General features: G+C 48.6%; 1 protein-coding gene across 4 annotated transcripts in view; it reads left to right on the forward strand.

Moving 5' to 3' along the window:
• The window catches only part of LARGE1 (LARGE xylosyl- and glucuronyltransferase 1), a 522,466-nt gene that overhangs the window by 255,996 nt on the left and 246,183 nt on the right, over nt 1-20,287 (forward strand). For all 4 annotated transcript variants that reach the window (XM_090272547.1, XM_090272549.1, XM_090272546.1 and 1 more), the window contains exon 6: nt 10,051-10,222. In XM_090272547.1, coding sequence (XP_090128673.1) covers nt 10,051-10,222 — 172 coding nt within the window. The remainder of the gene's footprint in view (nt 1-10,050; nt 10,223-20,287) is intronic.

A 20,287-nucleotide genomic window follows, 5' to 3' on the forward strand; every position in this document is an offset into this window, starting at 1 on the left:
TGTTACATAGCATTCAATAGATGCAATATTGTTATTATCATAAATATAATAATACCCTTTCCCTTTTAACTGTGATTTCCTAAGAAATAGGAACATTCTACATTTCGTTATTCTTTCCTTAGCGACTGATACAGAGTTTGGCACACACAGTGAACATTTAGATAAATGAGTCACTTTCAGCATTAGGTGATTTTCTTTTTCTGAAGGGGGATTTAGAGCATTAGGCACTCCTTTGATCAGTAACCAAATCCCCAAATGGAAGTGAGGCTTAATGGGATTACCTCGTACCACTCATGACTTTCTAAGGGTGACATTTCTTTCCGGGCTGCATTTTCATGCATGATAAATTCTAAATCTAGACCAGTTAGACAGCTATCCTCACACCTGGTTTCCTTGACAACCTTTCATCTAAATAGTAGGGGCCTGTTATGGGTGGGGTGGTGAGTGTCCATAAATCCACAGTCTTAAGTCATCCGAAACAGCGCGTCGAAGTTAAATTATTTGAAATTACAATTAAGGCCTTCGGTTAATGTTTGTTAGATATATTACAAGAGCTGAGTACAGACATCATCTTTTCAGGGGTGACCAGTGAAGAGTGTCATTTTGGCTTTTAGCCAGGAGAAATTCTGTCGTTGACGAGGCTTTCCTTTGGCGCTCTTCACTACGCCAGATGAGTCTTTTGCCTTCCATGTTTTGTGAAAGAGAACAGTTTTTAAGTCAACAAGAAATGGTCCACCCTCCTTAACCCTCTTTATCTGCCTGGGGTTGCCCTCCCAGGCATTTAGGGCTCAACTGACCTTTGGGGTGGATCTCCGAAGCGGGGACCAGGAGAGTCACAGGCAAGCACTTCACCCCCAAAAGATTGCAAAGCCTCTGCAGATGAAAAGCACCTCGTTAGTGCAGAGCAGCATGGGGCCTCCTTAATTGCGGCCCCCTAAGATGCCCTTCAGTAGGTTCCCTGCAAAGGACTTGGTGGAAGTGGAAAAGAAGGAGTGGGAGGTGAGAGGAGAGGTGGGCAAAGGGTGCCCCAAATCCCCATATGAACTGGGGAGCAGAGAACTGTCATGGTTCCTGATTAAACCGCCTTCTGATTAAATTCCGGATGACAGGAAGAAGTAACTGCTAGATTCAGCAGATGCTGATAAGTGGATTCAGATTTTTGATTTATTGGGCTTTTTTTGCATGCTTCTCCATTCTGTGGCTCATTTGGCATCATATAACCCTGCAGAGCAAAGTTTCTCAACCTTTTAAAAAATTTATTGTCACCTTACCCCCAGGGGCCTTTTTAGAGATGTCTTTTGCTACTAGTACTCTCTAATTGCATCCCCCGTGAGATTTTAATAACAAATCACAATAAAAGCCAAGACTTGTTTTGCCCCACGAGAAGTAATCTTTGCCCCGTTAAGAACGCATGCCGAAGAATAAATGTATAGCTACAGAGAAATAAGAGTTTTATGTATTTTTTCTTCCATTGGCTAACAAAACGATCATCTCCGTTGGCACTTTGAGCAGGAGGAGAGTGTGTCTGCATGCGTGTGTCGCTTTCGGCCGGTTAGGCTGGGTTCCCCTAATTCCAAGTCCTGTGTTCTGTATAAGTCACACTTTTGTCCCAAGGTCACCTGTGTTGTCTTTCTGCACGCCCACCTGAAGACGGCTGATAAATACGTTGTGTGACACGTGGACAAAACACCGTACCATCTCACTTGGAGCTAGGACAACCTCTCATCAAAGCCACCTGGATGGCTTTTTCAGCCCATCACCCTGCCTTCTCCAACTCCCATATCCTGATTGCTGTAATAATGCTTTTCGGCATCATCTGTCTGTATGTCTCCCCAAACTATACTACACAGAATTGCCTCACAGCAGTCACGTGGTGTTCGAATGAAGGAATGATGTGTGAAGGAGGCGGGTTCACCAGTATATCCCCATCACAAGGACTGGTCCTCAGTCAGCATGGCTTATGCACATACATTATTTTACTTTTTCAAAACGATTCACTGAGCGCCTTCTGTGTGTCAGACACTGTGCTAAGTATACATACATAAATACATCCTGCGCTCCGTAATGTGAAGCATTGCCGCTTCTAAAAATATTAAGTTCAGGCTACGCAGGAGCTAATGCAATTTTCTCCTTGGTGCATTGAAAAATCTATTAGTTAAGAAGGCAGCTATATTTCAGGAAATTAAACCACTGTAACAGTCCAGTTCACGAATCAGAACGCCCAGTGCTTTGAAATGCTTCGTTTCATAACAAAGTACTGAGGGACGTGCAGGCAATCCGTAAATGCTCCGGTGGCCGATCCCCCGAAGCTTCACAAAGCTAAAATAGGGGATGCTTCTCGCCAGGCATGAGGGACGGAGGGCTTTTGTTGCCATTGAGAGGAGGAGGAATGTGTTTATAGATCCATGATCACATTCCTCTTGATTCACTGTACCTTTGCCATTATTCTAGAATTAATTTTGTTTGTGGAAGATGGATTCTCAGTAGATGCCTCAGTAATGAGCATTTGAGGTGGAAGCAGGCTGACTTATTTTAGGCCAGGGTTGTATGTTCCGAATAAATGGATTGCTGCCTCGTGTAGATCGCTGTCGCCTGTAAAGATTGGCTTTGGGGGCTCTTACAAGGTTTCCCTCCAAGTTTCCCCCGTGGGAAGGTGGAAGGTGTGAAATCCAGGGTTGGGCAGAAATAGGTTTAGGCTGTTCGTATGGAAAATAATACAATAAATAATAATGCAAGAATGAACTCTGGGTTTTGTGCAAACCCACGTTCGCCCCACCCTGGATGTAACTCGGCTCTCCTGCTGATACCGGTTCCGTAGAATTTCACAGTCGCTGAGCTCGAGCGACTTTTCCTGAAACGGGATCTCTAAGTTTATAAAGAAGGACGGCCAGGAAAACCTCCGTGGCGCTGCAGTCATAAGTGGCCCGTGAGGGGTCGGGTTCTCTGAAGAACTCCTAATCTTCCATCAACACTTCCTTTTTTATTCATCTTTGAGAAAGGTCTCCTCTCCCCATGCATCCAACCATGTCAAGTTCAGGTGTGCCCCTTACGTTTGGGGCTCTCTTCTATCTTGTCTCTGAAGAGGAAGCTGGTTGATGATCCGGTGGAAGTGATTCAGTCACCAAGTCCTTGAGAAATAACAGTACTTCCTGTATCTGCTGCCTTGGTGTTTCTTAGTGTGTGGTCTGGGGACGGCTATCTTAGGATAACACGGGTGCTGATTAACAATACGGATGTCTGGTCCTTTCCCCAGACCTGATGAACCTCACCTCTGGGTGTATGTCCCTGGGAATCTTCATTTTTGTCTGCATCCTCCTAGGTGCTGATGCCTCTCAGGTGCCTTCTGTTAAGCTTTCTCCTTCACGGGTCCCTAGAACATATTCCAAAAATGAGATTATGTCTTTTTGCTAATGAAAATCTTTTTGTTTCTTTCCACTGTCTCCAGGATCTGGTCCGTTGCTCTGTAGCCTGGCATAGGGGAGCCTTCAGCGTGCGGTCCTTTCCCGCCTAACCACGTCCTCACCTCCACTTCCAGCTCTAAGCTCTACCTGAGTCTACCAGACTTGTTAGTTTATACACACACACACGCTTATTTCTATCCCTGTGTCTTAAATGATGCTACTAATAGCTCTCCTTTCCTACTTTTCTCCTAATATTTGAGAAATTCAGTTTTCAATACTAAATGTAACGTTTATCTCCTGCAGAAATCTCTAAGGGATTGCTCCTCCTGCCTCTCTGGCATTCCCTTTAATTGCCCTACTCGACTGCTGCTCTCCACAGTCTTGGATCTGATCACAATCCAGTTCCTATCATATAATTATAGACGCGGTAGCTAGTTTCCGAGACGGCCCGTTACTCCGCATCCCCTGGTGTTCATTCTTGTCTGGTCCCTTCCTCTGCGGCGTGGGGCTGACCTCTATAACCAACAGGACATTGAAGAAATTACATGATGTGCCTCTGAGGCCAAGTCGTAAAGGACACCCCAGCTTCTGTCTTATTGTCTCTCCACCCCTCATCCTAGGAGAAGGCAGCTGTTTAAGCAGCCCTGCGGGGTGGTCCATGGGGCTAAGAAGAGAGGCTTCTGAACGGCCAGCATCAGCTGCCAGGCGTGCCGGCTGAGCCCTCTCAGAAGCAGACCCCAAGCATCCTGAGGTCTGAAGGCTTAGCTGGTGTGTTGACTGAAACCTCATGCGACATCCCAAGCCAGAACCACCCAGCTAATGTCCTCCCCAATTCCTGACACGGGAACTGCGCGAGAGAATCAATGATTCTCGCTGTTTTCAGCTGCTGTGTGGTGAGGTAGCTTGTTATGCGGCACTGGGTGGTGGCTACCCAGTAGTCTATGGCATCCTCAAGAGCATCAGCCGTATTTCATTCATCCTGAGCTCCGAGCCCTCCTCAGCACCTGGCCCGTACTGAGCGCTCCATAGAAATGCTTATTTAGATGATCCCAGCTGAGCTAAACTGGAGTTCTTTGCTGGCAAGGGTAACTACAAGGCAGAAGATTTTAGCTAATAGATGTGAACCCCATCTGTTCTGTCGCTCTAAACACCTTTAGTAATAACATTAACCCCTAACAACGATAGCCAAGACTCACATATAGCACCTGGCTTCTCGCGGTCCTATGGAATATGTGCTCTATGTATGCCTGTTTTACAGATGAGAAGACTCAGGTCCACAGAGGTTCAATTACAATACTTGTGCAAAGCGACCCAGGCTACCGAGCGATGGAGCCAGGATTCAAACCCAGGCAGGCTCTAGAATGCTGGCCAGCTGTTAGCCAGTTGAAAAGCTAATACTGAGTCCTACCTGTGTGTCAGGCACTGAATCGGCTCCGTGAGACCCCTCCTGCCTCATGTCGTGCTTTTCCAAACCTCATGCAATGTGTGTTATTTTCTTTTCTCTATTTTATGGGCAAGGAGAGGAGCTTGCCAGTGCAGAGGTGGTGGAGTCAGGGTTTGGAGTCCAGCCAGTGGGATTCCTGGGCTGGTGCTCGTTCCACGACTCCCCCTCATGGCCGCGCCCAGAGTCCCCACCCCACCCAGCCCAGCCTCACCCTCCATTTCTCCACAAGGGTGTTCTGAACCCACAGGTGGGTTGTCCAGATGACCGCTCAGAAACAACATGAAAGACGAATGACTTTTCAAACATGACGCACCTAGAATGAGTTCATTTTTTTTCATTCTTAAAAATGTGTTAAGGTGGTTTATAATCCACAGGAAAATGTTGAACTGAATTAAAAAAAAGAATCTATTTTGAGCAAGAGTATTTCCAGGATGATGGAGAAAAGCTTACAGACTACAAATCAAAGAACTCGCTGGCAAGGGAACAGCATCTGCTACTGTTACCCCGAATTTACAGATTGTAACATTAAGGCCCAGAGAGACTCAAAAGCCAGGAACGCCCAGCTCCAAGGCCTTTGTACCTGACTGCCAGCCACGCCATACGGCTTCCTGATGAGCGAAGATTTGGCAGGATAGAAGCAGGGGCTCAGTTACGACTGGACAGCAACCCAGAGTATTTTGAAAAGCCCCTCTGAATAGGCCAGAGGCTGTGGGAAGTGAGAAAAAGAGAAGAACCCCTCGTTTCAGGAGTAAACGTCTAGGGCTGGGGGCCTGAGTGTTGGGGGGAAGGGGAAGAACTCGGCTCCCATCTCCCAAACCCTGGAGACTGGGGTAACCACGCCTGACCGATGGACTCGTTGGGAGGGGTTACGTGAGACAGCCCATGGAAAGCTCCTACCACGATGCCTGCCACCTAGGAAGCACTCGGCAAATTCTAAATGATACTGTCTTGTTACCATTACTGGGGCGTCCCAGTGCTTCCTGAAAAAAACATCTGCCCGTAGAAATGGACCCCATTACCTGATAGAACCAGCCTTTGCCCTAGTCTTCCCCTTGTCTATCAAAGGTCGGAAACTGGACGTCACCCTTGAGACATGAGTTTCCTTCATGCCCTAGGTCTTAAGCTGTCACCTGTGGGTTTGTCCCCTCTGGCCAGCCCTGTGCCTCCATCTCACGCGTCGCTACCCTGCTCAGATTTCCCGAGGAGCTTTCCTGTGGACCACCCAGCATCTGATGAACCCTGGAATCACTTGCAGAACTTTACAGAACCTCCCAAGGAACTGGCAGCTCTGGTCAGGTGAATTTCCCCTTGAGAGCATCCCCCGGTCCCCCTACCCCTACTCTAAACAGAAACCCTCAAAACCTGGAGTCGCATATGCTCCTCTGCATCAGTGCGTTAGGTGGTCTTCCTGAGCACAGATGCATGCTTGCTGATTAAATCTTAGGACATGCTCCTTAGCATTATTAACAACCATTGCAAGGATAAGAATACGCCCATGAAAATAAGCCGAAGTTTCAGTTTTATTATCATTTTAATTACACGAACCCTTTGATGTGTTGATAATGATAAAGGACAGAACTGGGATATTACTCTGCCAGGGGCTGGCATCTCTCCAGGATGCTCAGGCCAATCTGCAAGGTGAGAAAACTCTCCAGGTTAGGTTTTCTTACCTTCCCTCGGGGGACGGTCTGCCGTCCACTGACACCATCACTGAGTGTCCGGGCTGGGCTGACGTCTATCGTGCGGTGGGAGTGAGCTTCATGCCAGTGTGGATCGTAGCAAGAGACTGCCCGCAGGTTGCATGGGTGACCCATCTCGCCCACATTTCGTCCTCCTAAGACCAAGGATGTGCTGTCCCGTTTGGAGATTTGCCAGAGGAGGACTCGGGTCATTGTGTTAGTCTTGATGTAGGAACATTCCCAGGCAAAGCCGTCTCCATTCCTAGCCTCTCCTGGGCTGTCAAAGGAACCATAATTCCCTGCTTTCATCAAACTCAAAACCCTGAATCGTCTGAGCCTTGGTAGCGTGGACAGCTGTTCACTGGGAGAAGAGAAGCGGGCTTCACAGAGGCCCACTGGGTGCCCGCCCAGCTGGGCAATCCTCCTAGCAATTTTGGTGACGATGCTAAGCCCCCGTTCTGCAGGTAAGAAAACTAAGGCTCGTAGAGGGGGCAATAACGTGCCTGAAGTCACACGGCTTATTTGCGGTGGAACTGGTACTGAGGCCCAGGCTGTGGGGCTCGACCAGCTGTGCTTCTTCCGTCGCACCCTCCTGACCCTGGACTTGAGCAATTAGTGACGCATGCTCTGTTCCTCATCGCGGAAAAGGTCAGAGGTAGCATTTGAACCTAGGTCTGGCTAACTCCGCAGTCATGCGCGTTCGTCAGACTTTGTTTTGAGTAATGTCTTGTTACCACAGTAAAAATGACATCATCCCGGCCTCAGGGAGTTCCAGCCCAGAGCCGGAGAGAGACATGGGAAATTAGACACAGTGTGACAGCATGCTGTGCAGAAGTGAGGGAAACAGCTTGGTCTGGAGCACGCACCCAGCCTGGGGCTGCCGGGAGGTGGCAGCGGGGCAGGGAGGGGCGCTGCCTTCCAAGTTGAAACTTGCAGGAACCACAGGATTTGGATGAAGGTGGGGGCCTGGGGAGGACATTATATGTTACTTCTAAGAGAATGAGCCATTTGTAATAAATGTATCTTCTTAGCTCATGTTCTTTCCTCCCATTGATTCCTTCGTTTTCTTTCCGAATACAAGCTCATTTGAATGCTTGTCTTAACCTCTAATTGTACATCCTGACTTAACTGATTATGTATTAAGTTGGGGACTCAGGGCAGCATTCAGGCCCGGGCTCATGTTGAGATTAATTTATTCCTATAGTCCTAGTGTTCTGCGGTGCATCCGAGTGCCTCGCATGTGTGTTAAAAATAAATCCAGGAGTCGGGCCATCTAATTAGATGGCTTAACCCCGTGCTCTGCTGTTCAGTCTTCACCAAACTCTCCCGCTCTGACGGTAACCAACACAGAGGAAGAAGTTAATCAAAGGTCTGATGAAATAGCCGGGATGCAGCGTGGCCCGGTGATTGCCAAGCTTCAGTTCAGGCACGTTCTCAGGGGAGGGAAGAAACCAAGCTGCGCTCCAAAGGCTGGGGCTTTCATGAGGAAGGGTTTTATAAAGTCTGCTGGAAGGAAGGACTCACAAAGTCCCCAGGCCTCAGACGGCTGGTCAGGAAGCTGTCACCAAAGGAAGGCGAACGTGGTCTGGGGAAAGAACACAAACCTCCTTCTGACAGATTCCAACTATAGCTTTGCATCTTGCTTGCTGTGGATTGTAGACAAATCACTCACCGCCTTGCACTGTTCGTTCATCTCTTTGTTGGTCCACCCATCCACCCCCCACCCACCCATGCCACAAATATACATTTTTGTACCTATTATGTATAAGGCATTATGCTTTGATCTTTCCATGATTCGATTAATTTAATGACTGTTAGTTGTAGTAGGTTAGTCTCTCTCTCTCCCATCTCCACCCTGCTTTGTGCCCCGTGAGGCTGATGTATAAGGGTAGTCTCTCTGAGCTCGTGGGGTTTGTCTGGTAAGAGGAGAGAGATGCTACGATCTCTCGCACTGTTCTATCCTGTGGGATTGTCGCAGGTAGCCCAGGCCCCTTGCTGGAGGTCACTGCTCCTGTCAGATGTCTTATTCATAGGCCTTTTTCTCTGGACTCCAGCAGCTGCTGGCATTGGCCCTTCAGGCCTTGGGTGGTAACCGCCTCCCACTGTTCTGTTCCCTGGATGCTGCTCAGTCCTTGTTAGGCCCCTTAGTTCTGCACGCATGTAAGTTCTTTATTGTTATATTTAACTCAGATTGTCCAGTGTGAGTGGACTGTTTCTGCCCATACCCTGACCCAATACAGTCAGTGCTTAGAAGTAACTGCCTTTGACAATGGCAAAAGCTCAGAAAAGACAAGCAAACTTGTCCAAGTTGACATCGTGACTAAGTGACAAGGCCAGAATCTGAATCCTGGTGTGCCTGGCTCCAGAACCCACGGTTTCATGCTGTACGATCTTTGGGGGACCCCCTACCTTCCATGGGAAGCAGTTAAAAAGGCGTGGCTACCTACAGAGCCCGAAATTAAGAGGGGAAATCAGGCAGAAGCTAGGGGCTTACGTTCACTGAGGGCCTTTTGTGTACCAAGCACTGGGGTCCTTTAATCTCCCTTAAATTCTCTCTCAACCACGTGACATAGACAGCATCTCCATTGTATTGGCCAAGAAACCGAGGCTTAGAGAGATCAACATCTGTTATGGGGCTGGAGGCCAGGTTTCGACTTTGGTATCTTCTTTCCCTCCTCCATGCTGCCCAGGTGAGAGGTGACAGGGACTAGCGACCTGGAGTTGAAGACTGTTTCTCTTGAGACTAACATGTGAACGGTTCCGTCCATCAGTTTATGGGGGGTGGGGGGAGGGGCCTGGTCAAGACTATACTCATTTATGCAAAGGACCATTGTAGAACTGAGAATAAGGAGTAGCTAAAATGATAGTTTCCAATAAACTGAGGAGGAAGCGTCCTGTGCCATAGGTTTGGGGGACGGAATGGGTCTGATGCGTTGTCACTGGGAACCTTTGTTAGAGCTTTCGTAAATCACCTTCTGTGTGCCTTCCCAAGGCAGCAGCGCTAATCGGTTTAATTACCGCTTTAAAAAATAGATGAGCATAAGCTCTAATAATACCGCTAAGGAGTCATCTTTAATGACTGAAAGAAATGCATCTACCTAGAAAAAAACTAGGTACTGTTCACCAAATATATATATATATATATATAGTCTGATTCAATTTTTGTACTTTTATTTCTTTTGTGCATATTCTTATGTTCTCCGGTAAGCCTATATAATTTTTGTAATAACGAAAATGTTATTTTAAAAACCTGAGCATAGTGTTTGCATATAATAGTTATTATATAAACATTGCTTTTCCTCTCCCTTGATTCAGATACGTTTCCTTTCCAAAAAAAAAAACTTCACACGCCAAACTGCAAATTACATGAACAAATCTTTAAGAAAACATTCATTCTTTTATTCAACGAAATTTTATTGGATCTGTCTTCTGTACCAGGCACTATTTATAATGTTTATACAAAAAATTAATGTAGTGATTTTTTTTCTTTCTTTTTCCTTCTCCCCATCTTCGCTGCCCTGTGCAGTCTGAAGTCTCCTGGATCCCCAACAAACACTACTCTGGGATTTACGGTCTGATGAAGCTCGTCCTCACCAAGACACTTCCTGCCACCCTGGAGAGGGTCATTGTCCTTGACACGGATATCACCTTTGCAACTGACATTGCAGAGCTGTGGGCTGTGTTCCACAAGTTCAAAGGTAATGGTAGTTCATTTTTTTTCTGGTATCTTTGAAGGTGTCCGCATGCCAAGCATAGTAATTATCCTTTTAAAAAATGAGGGGAACTCTTAATGAGGTCACGTTAATGAAACGGGTAAGGAATTACAAATGTGGTGGCGTATCAAGTCTGCCGGCCTTGAAAAGCCTGAAAGTGGAATTTGCATTTCTTCAGGAAATGAAGAGGTATGGTCTGTGTTCATAGAAAGAACCCAGTTTAAGGTGCTTTGTAAGAGAGAGATAGCAAATGTGTATAATCTATACGCAAATAATTGAGTGTTGACTTGCCTGTGGAGAGACACACATTTATCGGGTCTCTCTTCTCAGCAAATGATACGTTGATTACAAAGAAAGCCTGTGAGGTGGTGGGGATGAGTATTGATTTTAGAGTGTTCGGAAATGTTCTTACAGCCTTTGCTTTCCTTCACGTCGTGGTTTATTATTTTAAAGGGATAGGTGCGTTTGGCTTTGTAAGAGGTTCCTTAGAGTCCATTTAGTTTCTTCTTGGCTATATTGTAGCTCTTGCCACTGCCTCAAGGTATGTGAGAGTCGTCGTCGGCAGCCGTCCGTCTCGAGAGACGATGGTATAGCTTCTTAAGAGCTGAAGCTACAGAGCCTGGGCAGGGTGATATGGAGGGTCTGCTGTTGCCCATGCAGCAGACCCCCCCTCTCTTCGCAGCTGAAGGGTCCAAGGGAAAGACGGAGTCAATACAGCTTGGCTTCAGGTGCACCGCAGGAGTTGCCGGTGTTGACTACAACGTCAAACCGCCTTAGGGACTCCGGCTCCGGATTTTCTGTCGGGGTTTACTCCCTTAGCCTTTCCCCTGAAGAGGTATGCCGCAAGGCAGTGGAGGTTTTTTTTTTGGAATCAGAGTTTTCCTTCTCTGATGTGCCCTGACTGGAAGATCGAACCAGCGACACTTAGCTCGCAGGCCGAAGCTCAATCCACTGAGCCAAACCAGCCAGGGTTTATGTGAGAGTATCTGGTGGGAAATTGTGGGCCCCTGGGTGTGCGCGGTGACAGGTCACCATAAATCTCGGGCTATTATTGTAACACCCTTCTCCCAGATGTCTTCCTTAAATTGCCATATTTTAAAAATTCTTCTGTGTCTTAGACAAATACAATGAGAACTTGGGCGGTGAAATTTTCTTCTTGACTTTTTTAGTTTTCTTTTTCATATTGCATTCTAGATTCTGGGTTTAAAAATTCCTCTTCCCTTTTCTATAATTCCACATCCTGTGAAGGTGAAATTCCACTTAGTGATTTTAAATGACAGCGTTTTCATAAATCACAGGCTTTTCCAGTTGGTCTGTTTCTGTTCTTGGAACAGAGGATAAATTCTTAGCCCGCTCTGGGGTCTGCCTGCTTCCTTCCTGGAGTCTCTTAGGCCTGGGCCAATTGACGAAAGTCCTCAGCATGTCATGTGGGAGACACTCTGACCCTCAGACTCTTTCCCTTGTTAAGATCAAAACATACTTTCTCTACCCATGTCAACAGTGACCCTAATAAAAAACATCCTTTAGCAAAAGAGCTGAAGCTGAGTGCACCTCAGGTTTCCGATCTCCTCTTTGTAGAAGGCTTGACTGTGTCCATTGCACCAATAAACAGAAGCTTGGCAGGAGGCTGGGTTGTGCCGAATTGAGACCAGAATTCACAGCCGTTGTCTTCAGTATGTGTCTCTTTTCAAGTTCCCTGATCATTTCTGCTTGTTTTTCTGATCTAATTGAACTTGCTGGGGGTGGTTATTTTAGGTTGTATTTGATGCATAGTTTTATGCTGATGTTCAGTATTCAGAGATGTATTTATTCAACAGGCACTCCCTGCGTCCCTGCTAGGTGTCAGGCAGTGCGCTAGGCTCTGGAAATAAGGAGGCAAGCAATGAAGGGGTGTGAGAATGACCACCTCTCCTGAAGGGGGTCAGAGAAGGCAGCTGGGAGGGCATCACGGAGGAGGTGACTTGGCACTGGGCTCTGTCGTGCCGGCTAGGAGTAGTGATCATGTGCAGTGGACACCCACATTTTCCTTTGGGAATCAGGGACTTACTACTCCAGCTGCTTCGAGTGCTGCTCGGAGATGGCCCGCAGCTCTTGGCCTTGTCTGGGTGTGGTCTCAGGTGAGAAGAGTCAGCTGCCCGGGGCCACTCCCCCTTCCTGGGCACTGCACATCAGCAAGGACTGAAGAATGGAGAGTTATTCAGGATCAGCTGTAGTACTCCCTTGAGACTGCCTAGGGGCCGGGTTTCTCCCTCTGCCCCTTGGTTTTCACAGGTGCTGGCCCCAAGAGCTCTCCCTAAATTAACCTCACGGATGCTAATTGCCATGCCAGAGTCACTCTCCAAGAAATTCAACATGCAGCCTGCATTTACAGCTCCAAGTCTCCCTGGGATAATAAGTGAACTCAGTAAAATCACTGGAACAGGTGGTCAGTAATTATAGCTAGGGAAAAAAAAAAACAAAAAACATTTATTCTGGCCCCACCAGGACCTGCCGTGGAGCAAGTGGGGTTCTGCAGCCATTCACAACACTTGTATAATCATGGTGTTGAGTCCCCGATATCATCTGTGGAGGAGAAGTTCCCGAGGCTCTTGCTGCTCCCTGGGCTGGTCCAAGGATTTGGATTTGGTGGGCTCTGTGATTCAAGGCCGTTCCTGGGGCAGAGCCGAGTGTGTAGGCCAAGGTCAGGACAGGGGCGGGCTGCGTTTTATTTGTTCATTCTTTCAGATTTATTTCTAGCCTTTGTTAGGCCCCCATTGTGCAGAGGAATGTATCTCATGGGGCTGTTACCTGAAACTACCGGACACGCACCTGCCCTTCCAGGAGCTCAGGAATGAGGCAGACAGCGTTACGTTTTTATCTATCAGCAGCCCAGGAGGTTAAAAACATCCGAGTCTTCCCCCGGCTCACCCTAACTTTTCTGGGAAAATACAAAGGTGAAAAGAAAATAAATACGCTCTTTCCTTCGTCACGTGGGACTCTTTTTTGTACAGGTTTGTGGGGGATTTTCGTTTTTGTTTTTCTGAACTGGACCAATTAGAAGCCAGGCCATGGAACAAGCAGAAAGTCCCTTTGGACAGACCCGTAGACGTAGAACGTTCTGGTCCATCTCATGAAGGCAATTGCTGTTGACATCCTTCACCGTAAACCTTTTGAGTGACCGTGATGCGCTCAGGCCTTGTTAATTCAGCTCCGTTTTAGAGCAGCTTGTTACTTGGGGCTGGAGGGCTTCTTACGCTCACATCCCGTGTACCCGTGACTCCTCAATGGTGCTGCGAAACCCCCCTGACCTAAGTTCATTGTATGGAGACTCGAGGACGGAGCCTTCCAGTAGGGGCTTAGACCCTCTCCCAGCCTCTACCATGCACAGCTTTGGGGATGCCCCGTGGGGATGGCCACATGCTCCCTGACCCTCAACTTCGCCTGAGTGGAAAATGCCTCCCTCCCTCCCCAGTCCGCGGCTTGCATCCTTATCGGGTCTGCTCCAGCCTGTGGAGGTATTTTCAGAGCCACTAATTCTGAGCTGAAAAAAAATCAGACCTGCTAGAACGGTGGCTAGAATTAGGAGTTGCCCATTCAGTCATGTTTACTGAGCTCACTGGGTGTGGAGTCACCTTCTGACAACTGGGAGTGTTGCAGGAATAAAACATGCCCGAGCCCTGCCCCGTAGGAGTGCATATTTGAGTCGAGGAGATGCATAATAAACAAACCAACAAGTGAAATGCACAGTACCGTCGACAGTCATCGGTGCCCTTGGGGAAATCAGAGAAAGGAGATGAGGAATGCCTGTGTGCGTGTGTGCGCACACGAGTGTCTTAATATTCAGGTAGGGTGGTAGTGGAAGGTCGTACAAGACAGGTGGCATTTAAGTGAAAAGCAGAAGGAATGAAGAAAGCAAGTATGCCAGTGTCCTAGGCGCATGGAACGGCAAGGGTAACGCTTCAGAACTTGTTGGCCTGGCTTGATTGGGGAATAGAAAGGGGGCCAGAACAGAGAAGAGCAAGCCCGGGAGAGGGCGGATTGTCAAGGGAAGATCATGGGGTCTCACTTGTGGGGCATGGGAGGATTTCGTCTTTCCTTTCAGTGACACAAGAAGCTATTATCTGACTCTGCGTGCGCAGGAGTGACATGATCTGATTTATGCTTTGGCTGCCTTGTGAGAACAGGAGGAAGCAAGGAAACCACAGAGCGGGCTCCTGCAGTCATCCAGGGAAGGGTCCTGCCTCTGACCTGGTGGTGGTGGTGGGGTCCGTAGAGGTGAAAGACATTGTCATATTGGGGATACATTTTGCAGGCTGAGTCGTCAGGATATTCTGGTGATCGGATGTGGGACATGACAGTGATGGGAATTGCGAGTGACCCAGGTGGCACTGGGGGGGGGGGGGCTGCCAAAAGAGCAGGTTATAGGGAAGGACCAGGAGTCAGGTTTGGGGCACTCTAATCTGAAATGCCTGATCCGGTGCCCCGATGGCTGTGGTGGGGAGGGGGGCAGGCAGGTAAATGGGCGTTTGTAAAGGAAAGGGAACGGCCCTGATAGTTCCTGAGGACTTCTGTTCCAGGCACTGAGCTAGGAACTTTGCACATTTAAAAAGCAAAATAAAGCGAGCCTAGGAGAGGTTAAATGACTTTTCTTGCTCCAAGAGCTACTGCGCAGCACAGCTGAGCCCCACGCTGTTTGGCTTTGGAGTCTGCGTTCTGCCTGCCGCCACCTGCCCCCTCTCCGGGCTTCCTAGTGTCAGGGGAGGGGGTGGGGGGAATGCCCCGTGACCTGGGAGGCAGGGGCTGTCCGTGCTTCGTTCAGGTGTGACCGCTCATCATGTTCACCTACAACCCTTTAGTACCATAGTTTTACTGCACAAAAAATTGAAAATCACATTTGATTTTAGCCATCTGGGGAAGCTGTTTAGAAGGCATAGCATAAATAATACCCACTCGGCCCTGGCCAGGTGGCTCATTTGGTTGGAGTGTTGTCCCCATACACCAAAAGGTTGCAGGTTTGACCCCTGGGCAAGGCTTGTATGGGAGACAACTGAGCGATGCCTGTCTGTGTCTGTCTGTCTCTCTCTTTCTCTCTCTCAAAGTGAACATATCCTCAGGTAAGGAATGAATAAGTAAATAAACACAACCATAATTTGAAGCTTTTAGAAGAAAGCCATGCTAAATATTCAGGACAGCGTTGTTATTTTAAGGACAAATGCCTTCCCTTTGGGAAGTTCGTACTGTCCTCGTGTAAAGTTCTGGCCCCAAACAGGTCGGACTCTGAAGCCCTGGTGGGCCTCAGTCTGCGCTCCCTCATGGTGTCACGGTGGGTGGGAGTATCACGCCAGTGGGTATTTTAAAGAACCTAATAGACTCACTGTGGACTAATTATGCCTAATATTTTTAAGTACTTGACTGTGTGCCAACTACTCTGTTAAGCATTTTATGGGTAAACGTATTTAATCCTCACAACACGCCGATGAAGTAATTACTGTTAATGTTCCCGTTTTAAAGTTCTGGGAACCAGTGTTAGGGAGGCCAGGTTGCTTGCCCTGTGTTTCAGCTCTTAACTTACACAGGCGGGATTTGAACTCAGGCCATCTAAGTCCACATCCAGTGCTGTTTCCTATGCTGCACTCGTCCTACACCCCTCAGAAGAGAAGACGGTGGAGCTTCGAGTCTCTGTGGAGGGACCCCAGTTAGACAGAGGAAAGGACTCGAGGTGGCCTTGCAGTGCAAAGGTGCCATCGGCCTTCAGGGAACAGAGGCAAACAGATGCAGAGAGAAATGTGGCTTCCCCAGGATGTGAGAAACACCACCTTGGTTTCCAGAATCCTGACCCAGCGTGTGACTTCCCAGAACATCATCTTTAAAGCAACTGAGAGCCCTGGGAGCTCTCGCTGTGTACGTGGAATGGTTCAGCAGGACGAGCCAGAATCGGGGCTCACCCGATGACCTTGGCCATGATCAGGTTACCTGACCTTTGGTCCCCAAATGAGCTACGAACAGGGCGAACAGGGTCCTTGTGAGTGATGCAAAAAGTAATGTGTGTTATTTTTCTCCTGTTGCATTTTCTCTACGGGCTCCTGCCAGAGGGCACAGAATAGAGGGACATCATTGGTGTTTTCTGCTCCGTCACCTTGCAGCTTGGCCCACACAGCCACAGGGGGCTGGGGTGGCTGTAAGTGCAGAATAATGGAAGAGAACCTTGAGAGTATCGCTTTGGAAAAGCTCTTTGTAGAACTTGTGTGGTTACAAACACTTGCCTTGAAGGAGTTTTTAAACACTTCTTGACATTTCTTCAGGCTTGCCTTTGTTTCTGACCTTGCCCTGGCCTGCCTTCCCTCGCTTCCCCTGCTCTCACCCCCGTTCTCTCTCTCTCCATCTCTCAGTCTTTCAGTGGAACTGGTGGGATAGGAAAAGCTCTGCCAAGGAAGACACCAAGTTTCAAATCCCTGCCAGCAGACGTACCAGGGGGATGGCCTTGGGGTGTTCGTTTAACCTCTCTCTCCGGGGCTCCTGCGCCTATAGAAAGAAGGCCAACATCTTCCCGCCATCGTGGGAGCTCTGGGGAGGTGACTCTCTGATCCTGGTACAGGGAGGCCTTCTCCGTTCTTCCTCCTCTCCCGAGCCTGTCTGTCCTTACCCGTGTGTCCCTTTTCCTTTGACTTTCAGTCCCTCTTCCCTGCTTTTACCTGCCTCCAGACAAAGCTTTATGTCTTCCCCTCCCTCCCCTTCTTCAGCTGGTGTGAAAAGAATCCAGGAAGACCCTGTACCCTCCCACCTGTCAGATTTCCCTGATTAATGCTACTGTTCGTCCTCAGCCAGGCCTGGCGTGGCCTCTCTGGGGCCCCACTCCGTTCCCATCTGCTCCTGGCAGGTCCTGGACTGGAGAGGCTGCTTTGCTGCAGGGAAGGAAAAAAAGAAGGTTTGAAAGATAGGCATTGCCGGATAAAGTGCTTTACAGCGACTCCGCCAGCCCTGTCTGCATGGGTGGCGTGCCGCTAGAATCCCACTGGCAGGAGGGTGGCCGGGCCCGCGGTCTCTGCCGTCCATCGTAAGGTGCCGGTGAGAGCCTGGGCACCTCCTTTTCACCTGTCCCGTGGGTTTCAGCACTTGCCTGCACTCTTCCTACCGATGCAGTCCCCCCCCCAGCACCAGCTTCTGTTGTTGTGTGTTTTAACGTCTCATTCCCAACTGATGTTCCTCTTGGAAAATTCCGACGCCTGTTACTTTACCTCGTCCTTGTCCTTCACATCTGTCCTCCCAGGATGCCCTCCATTAGGAATCCAGAATCCATAACACTCTCTTCTTTCCTTCTGCTGCGTGTATTCCATGGTGTAAATGTGCCACAGGTTTTTTTTTTGTTGTTGTTGTTTTTGATCCATTTATTTACTGATGGGCACTTAGGCTGTTCCCAGCACTTGGCTCTTGTAAATAACACTGCTGTGATAAGCAAAATAAGCCAGGCTGTGAAAGACAAATACCATGCGATCTCACCTATAATAGGAACCTAATGAACAAAACAAACAAACGAGCGAATAGAGCCAGAGGCATGGAAACAAGGGACAGACTGACAGTGGCCAGAGGAGATGAGGGAGGGGGAAAGGGGGGCAATGAAGAGGAAGGGTCTAGTCAGGAAACAGGTATAAATGACCTGTGGACAAGGACAGCAGGGTGGCGGTTGACTGTGGGAGCAGAGGGTGGATGGGGCGGTGGAGAGCAACGGGGGAAAAATTGAGCCCACTGTGAAAGAACCCCAGTAAAATAAAAATAAAAGAATTCAGAATCCAACCCTCTGACTCTCATGAGATTCCCTCAGTTCTTCCGTTTGACAAGCCAAGATGCTCGCCCCTGGAGAAACATCAAGAATTTTCTTCCTGGAAAACTTGATGGAGAGGTTTTAATTATTTAAAATTTTTATTATTAAACTTTGAAGTGCCTCTGCCTTGTCTTATTATGTTAGAAATATCATTCAGCTTCCCCGAGCCTCTTTTCTTTATTGTTGTTCTGTAACAATGGGGGAAGGATACATGAATAACTCCCCTAGAAGCTGTGTTTGGGTGGTAAGTCAGGAGAGGGCTCTGCATGGCATAGTGATTAATAAATGATACTTCCCCTTTGTTTCCTTCTCTATCTTCCCCTTCCTCTTCCTCCTCCTCTTCCTCTTCTTCTTCTTCCTGAAACTCCTGAGAGATAGGGGAACAGACACCTGCCTGCTTCCCTTTCTACCTTGTTCCCTTCTTCTCCCTCTTCTGCCCTGCCTCCCACATTCATTCAGTGACTCCTTCTTTCATTAATTCATTATCTTGTGAGTGCCTGGACCTGCCCTAGTTCCTGGGGATAAAATAGAGATGATGCTTATTTTTGTGACCTTCTTTCCGGGTGTCAGGCTCTGGGCATTCTCATTGAGCCCTTAACTTTCGTGCTCAGGCTGACACGGCCAGTTAGTGGCAGAGCCTGGATCGAAGGCATGCGGACCCCAGGTGGACCCCTGGGCCCATGCTGTTAACCTCTAGGTCCTAGGCCCAACTGAACACACAATTACATCAACGTGCAAAAAGTACCTTGCAAGGGAGACTTCAGGGTGAGGCAGAATCGTGTTTTAGGAAAAGCAGTCCCGGTCGGGTGGGTTGGGAGGGTTGGGATGGCGTCTAACGGGAGGAGCCTTTGTGGCCCCACTTAGAAGGCATGAAATGTACAGGAGCCTGAGGTCCCGGGAGAAAAGAACACAGACAAAAACCGAACGAAATGTGAAATCTGCTCCTCAGACAGGCCAGGTGGGCTTCCGCCTTTGGCCCTTTGTTCTGATGTCCCCTCTGCTGGGAACGCTCACGCCCCAAGTCTCTCCTTAACTTGCTGCTGTACCTGACTTGCTCCAAGTCTGTGCTCAGATCTTAGCTTCTCTGTGAGCCTCATCCTGCAGCCCTGACACCATCCTATCCTGCTTGCCCCGCTTTTGTTTTTTAAATAGCGCTCATCACCTTCGAATCGAGTTTATAATTATTTGTCGAGACAGCTGCTCTGCCCAGCCCAGGAAGCAGCACAGACCTGGGTACCCAGGGCCTGGCCGCCTTACCTGGCTTCTGCGTGTCTTTCCTGCCAACACCTGAACACCAAGAGGGCAGAAATCTTTGTGGTTGTGTCCCTGATGTATTCATAGCAGCTAGAACAGTGTCTGGCAGACAGCAAATATCTGCCAAATAAGCAAACGAATAAAGCATGTGATTCTAGGTGATTTGAGGAGCGGGAGGTAATGCAAGAGAAGGACGAAGGGTTTTCTGAGTTACGGCTTCAGTTGTACTGAAACGTAATTGAAAGATAGCGCATCGTTTCAGGTGTCAGAGATGTGGGCTCAGATTTTCAGATTGGGACAGAGCCCTCTGGCTGCAGCGATCTGAGAGCTGAGGCAGGAAACAAGCACCTGGCAAGAAAGGTTGGGCAGCAGGTTAGGAGACTGGCTACTGCACAAGTCCAAGCGAGCTATGACAGTGGCCATGTAGGGCAGGATGCTGCCCCTTGGGGTCAAGCAAAGGACAGGGACTTGCCATGAACCGGAAGTGGAGTGGATAGCGCTGGGTGACGGGTTCCATGTTAAACATGCAGAGAGAGGACACAAGGGTCTGTATTGTAACAAAACAGGTCTGGGCTGGAGATATCTTTAGGTGCTTCCTTTCTGGAACTAAAGTACAGCTTTTGGGTATGAAAATACATGTTCTCATGGGGTTATTACAGTTTTCCTCTTCTGGACTCTTAGTATGTCCCCTTGTAGAGCCCAGGGGTGGTAACCCTGAGGCTCCTGGTTCTGAAGGGAGGGAGGCTGGAGTTCCTATATCCAGGAGACGGCGAAGGGGGCGGTGCAGACAGTCCCGAGCACGCGTGAAGCAGGCTGGGCGAGGTGTGACTGGTGAGCTGTGATTAGCAGGGAAGAGGAGCAGAGTGAACACTGAGCAGATTCAGCAGAGGAAGGAAGGATCACTGAACTGCGCCCAGTCATGTCAGGAGCCCACACCCAAGAACTGATGTTGGCTCCTTAGGTGGCCGCTGCATCGCCAAGCCAGCCATGTCCTGGGT

This window comes from Furipterus horrens, unplaced genomic scaffold (assembly GCF_987537825.1).
Source record: "Furipterus horrens unplaced genomic scaffold, mFurHor1.1.pri manual_scaffold_4, whole genome shotgun sequence".
In the NCBI taxonomy this organism is placed as follows: Eukaryota; Metazoa; Chordata; class Mammalia; order Chiroptera; family Furipteridae; genus Furipterus; species Furipterus horrens.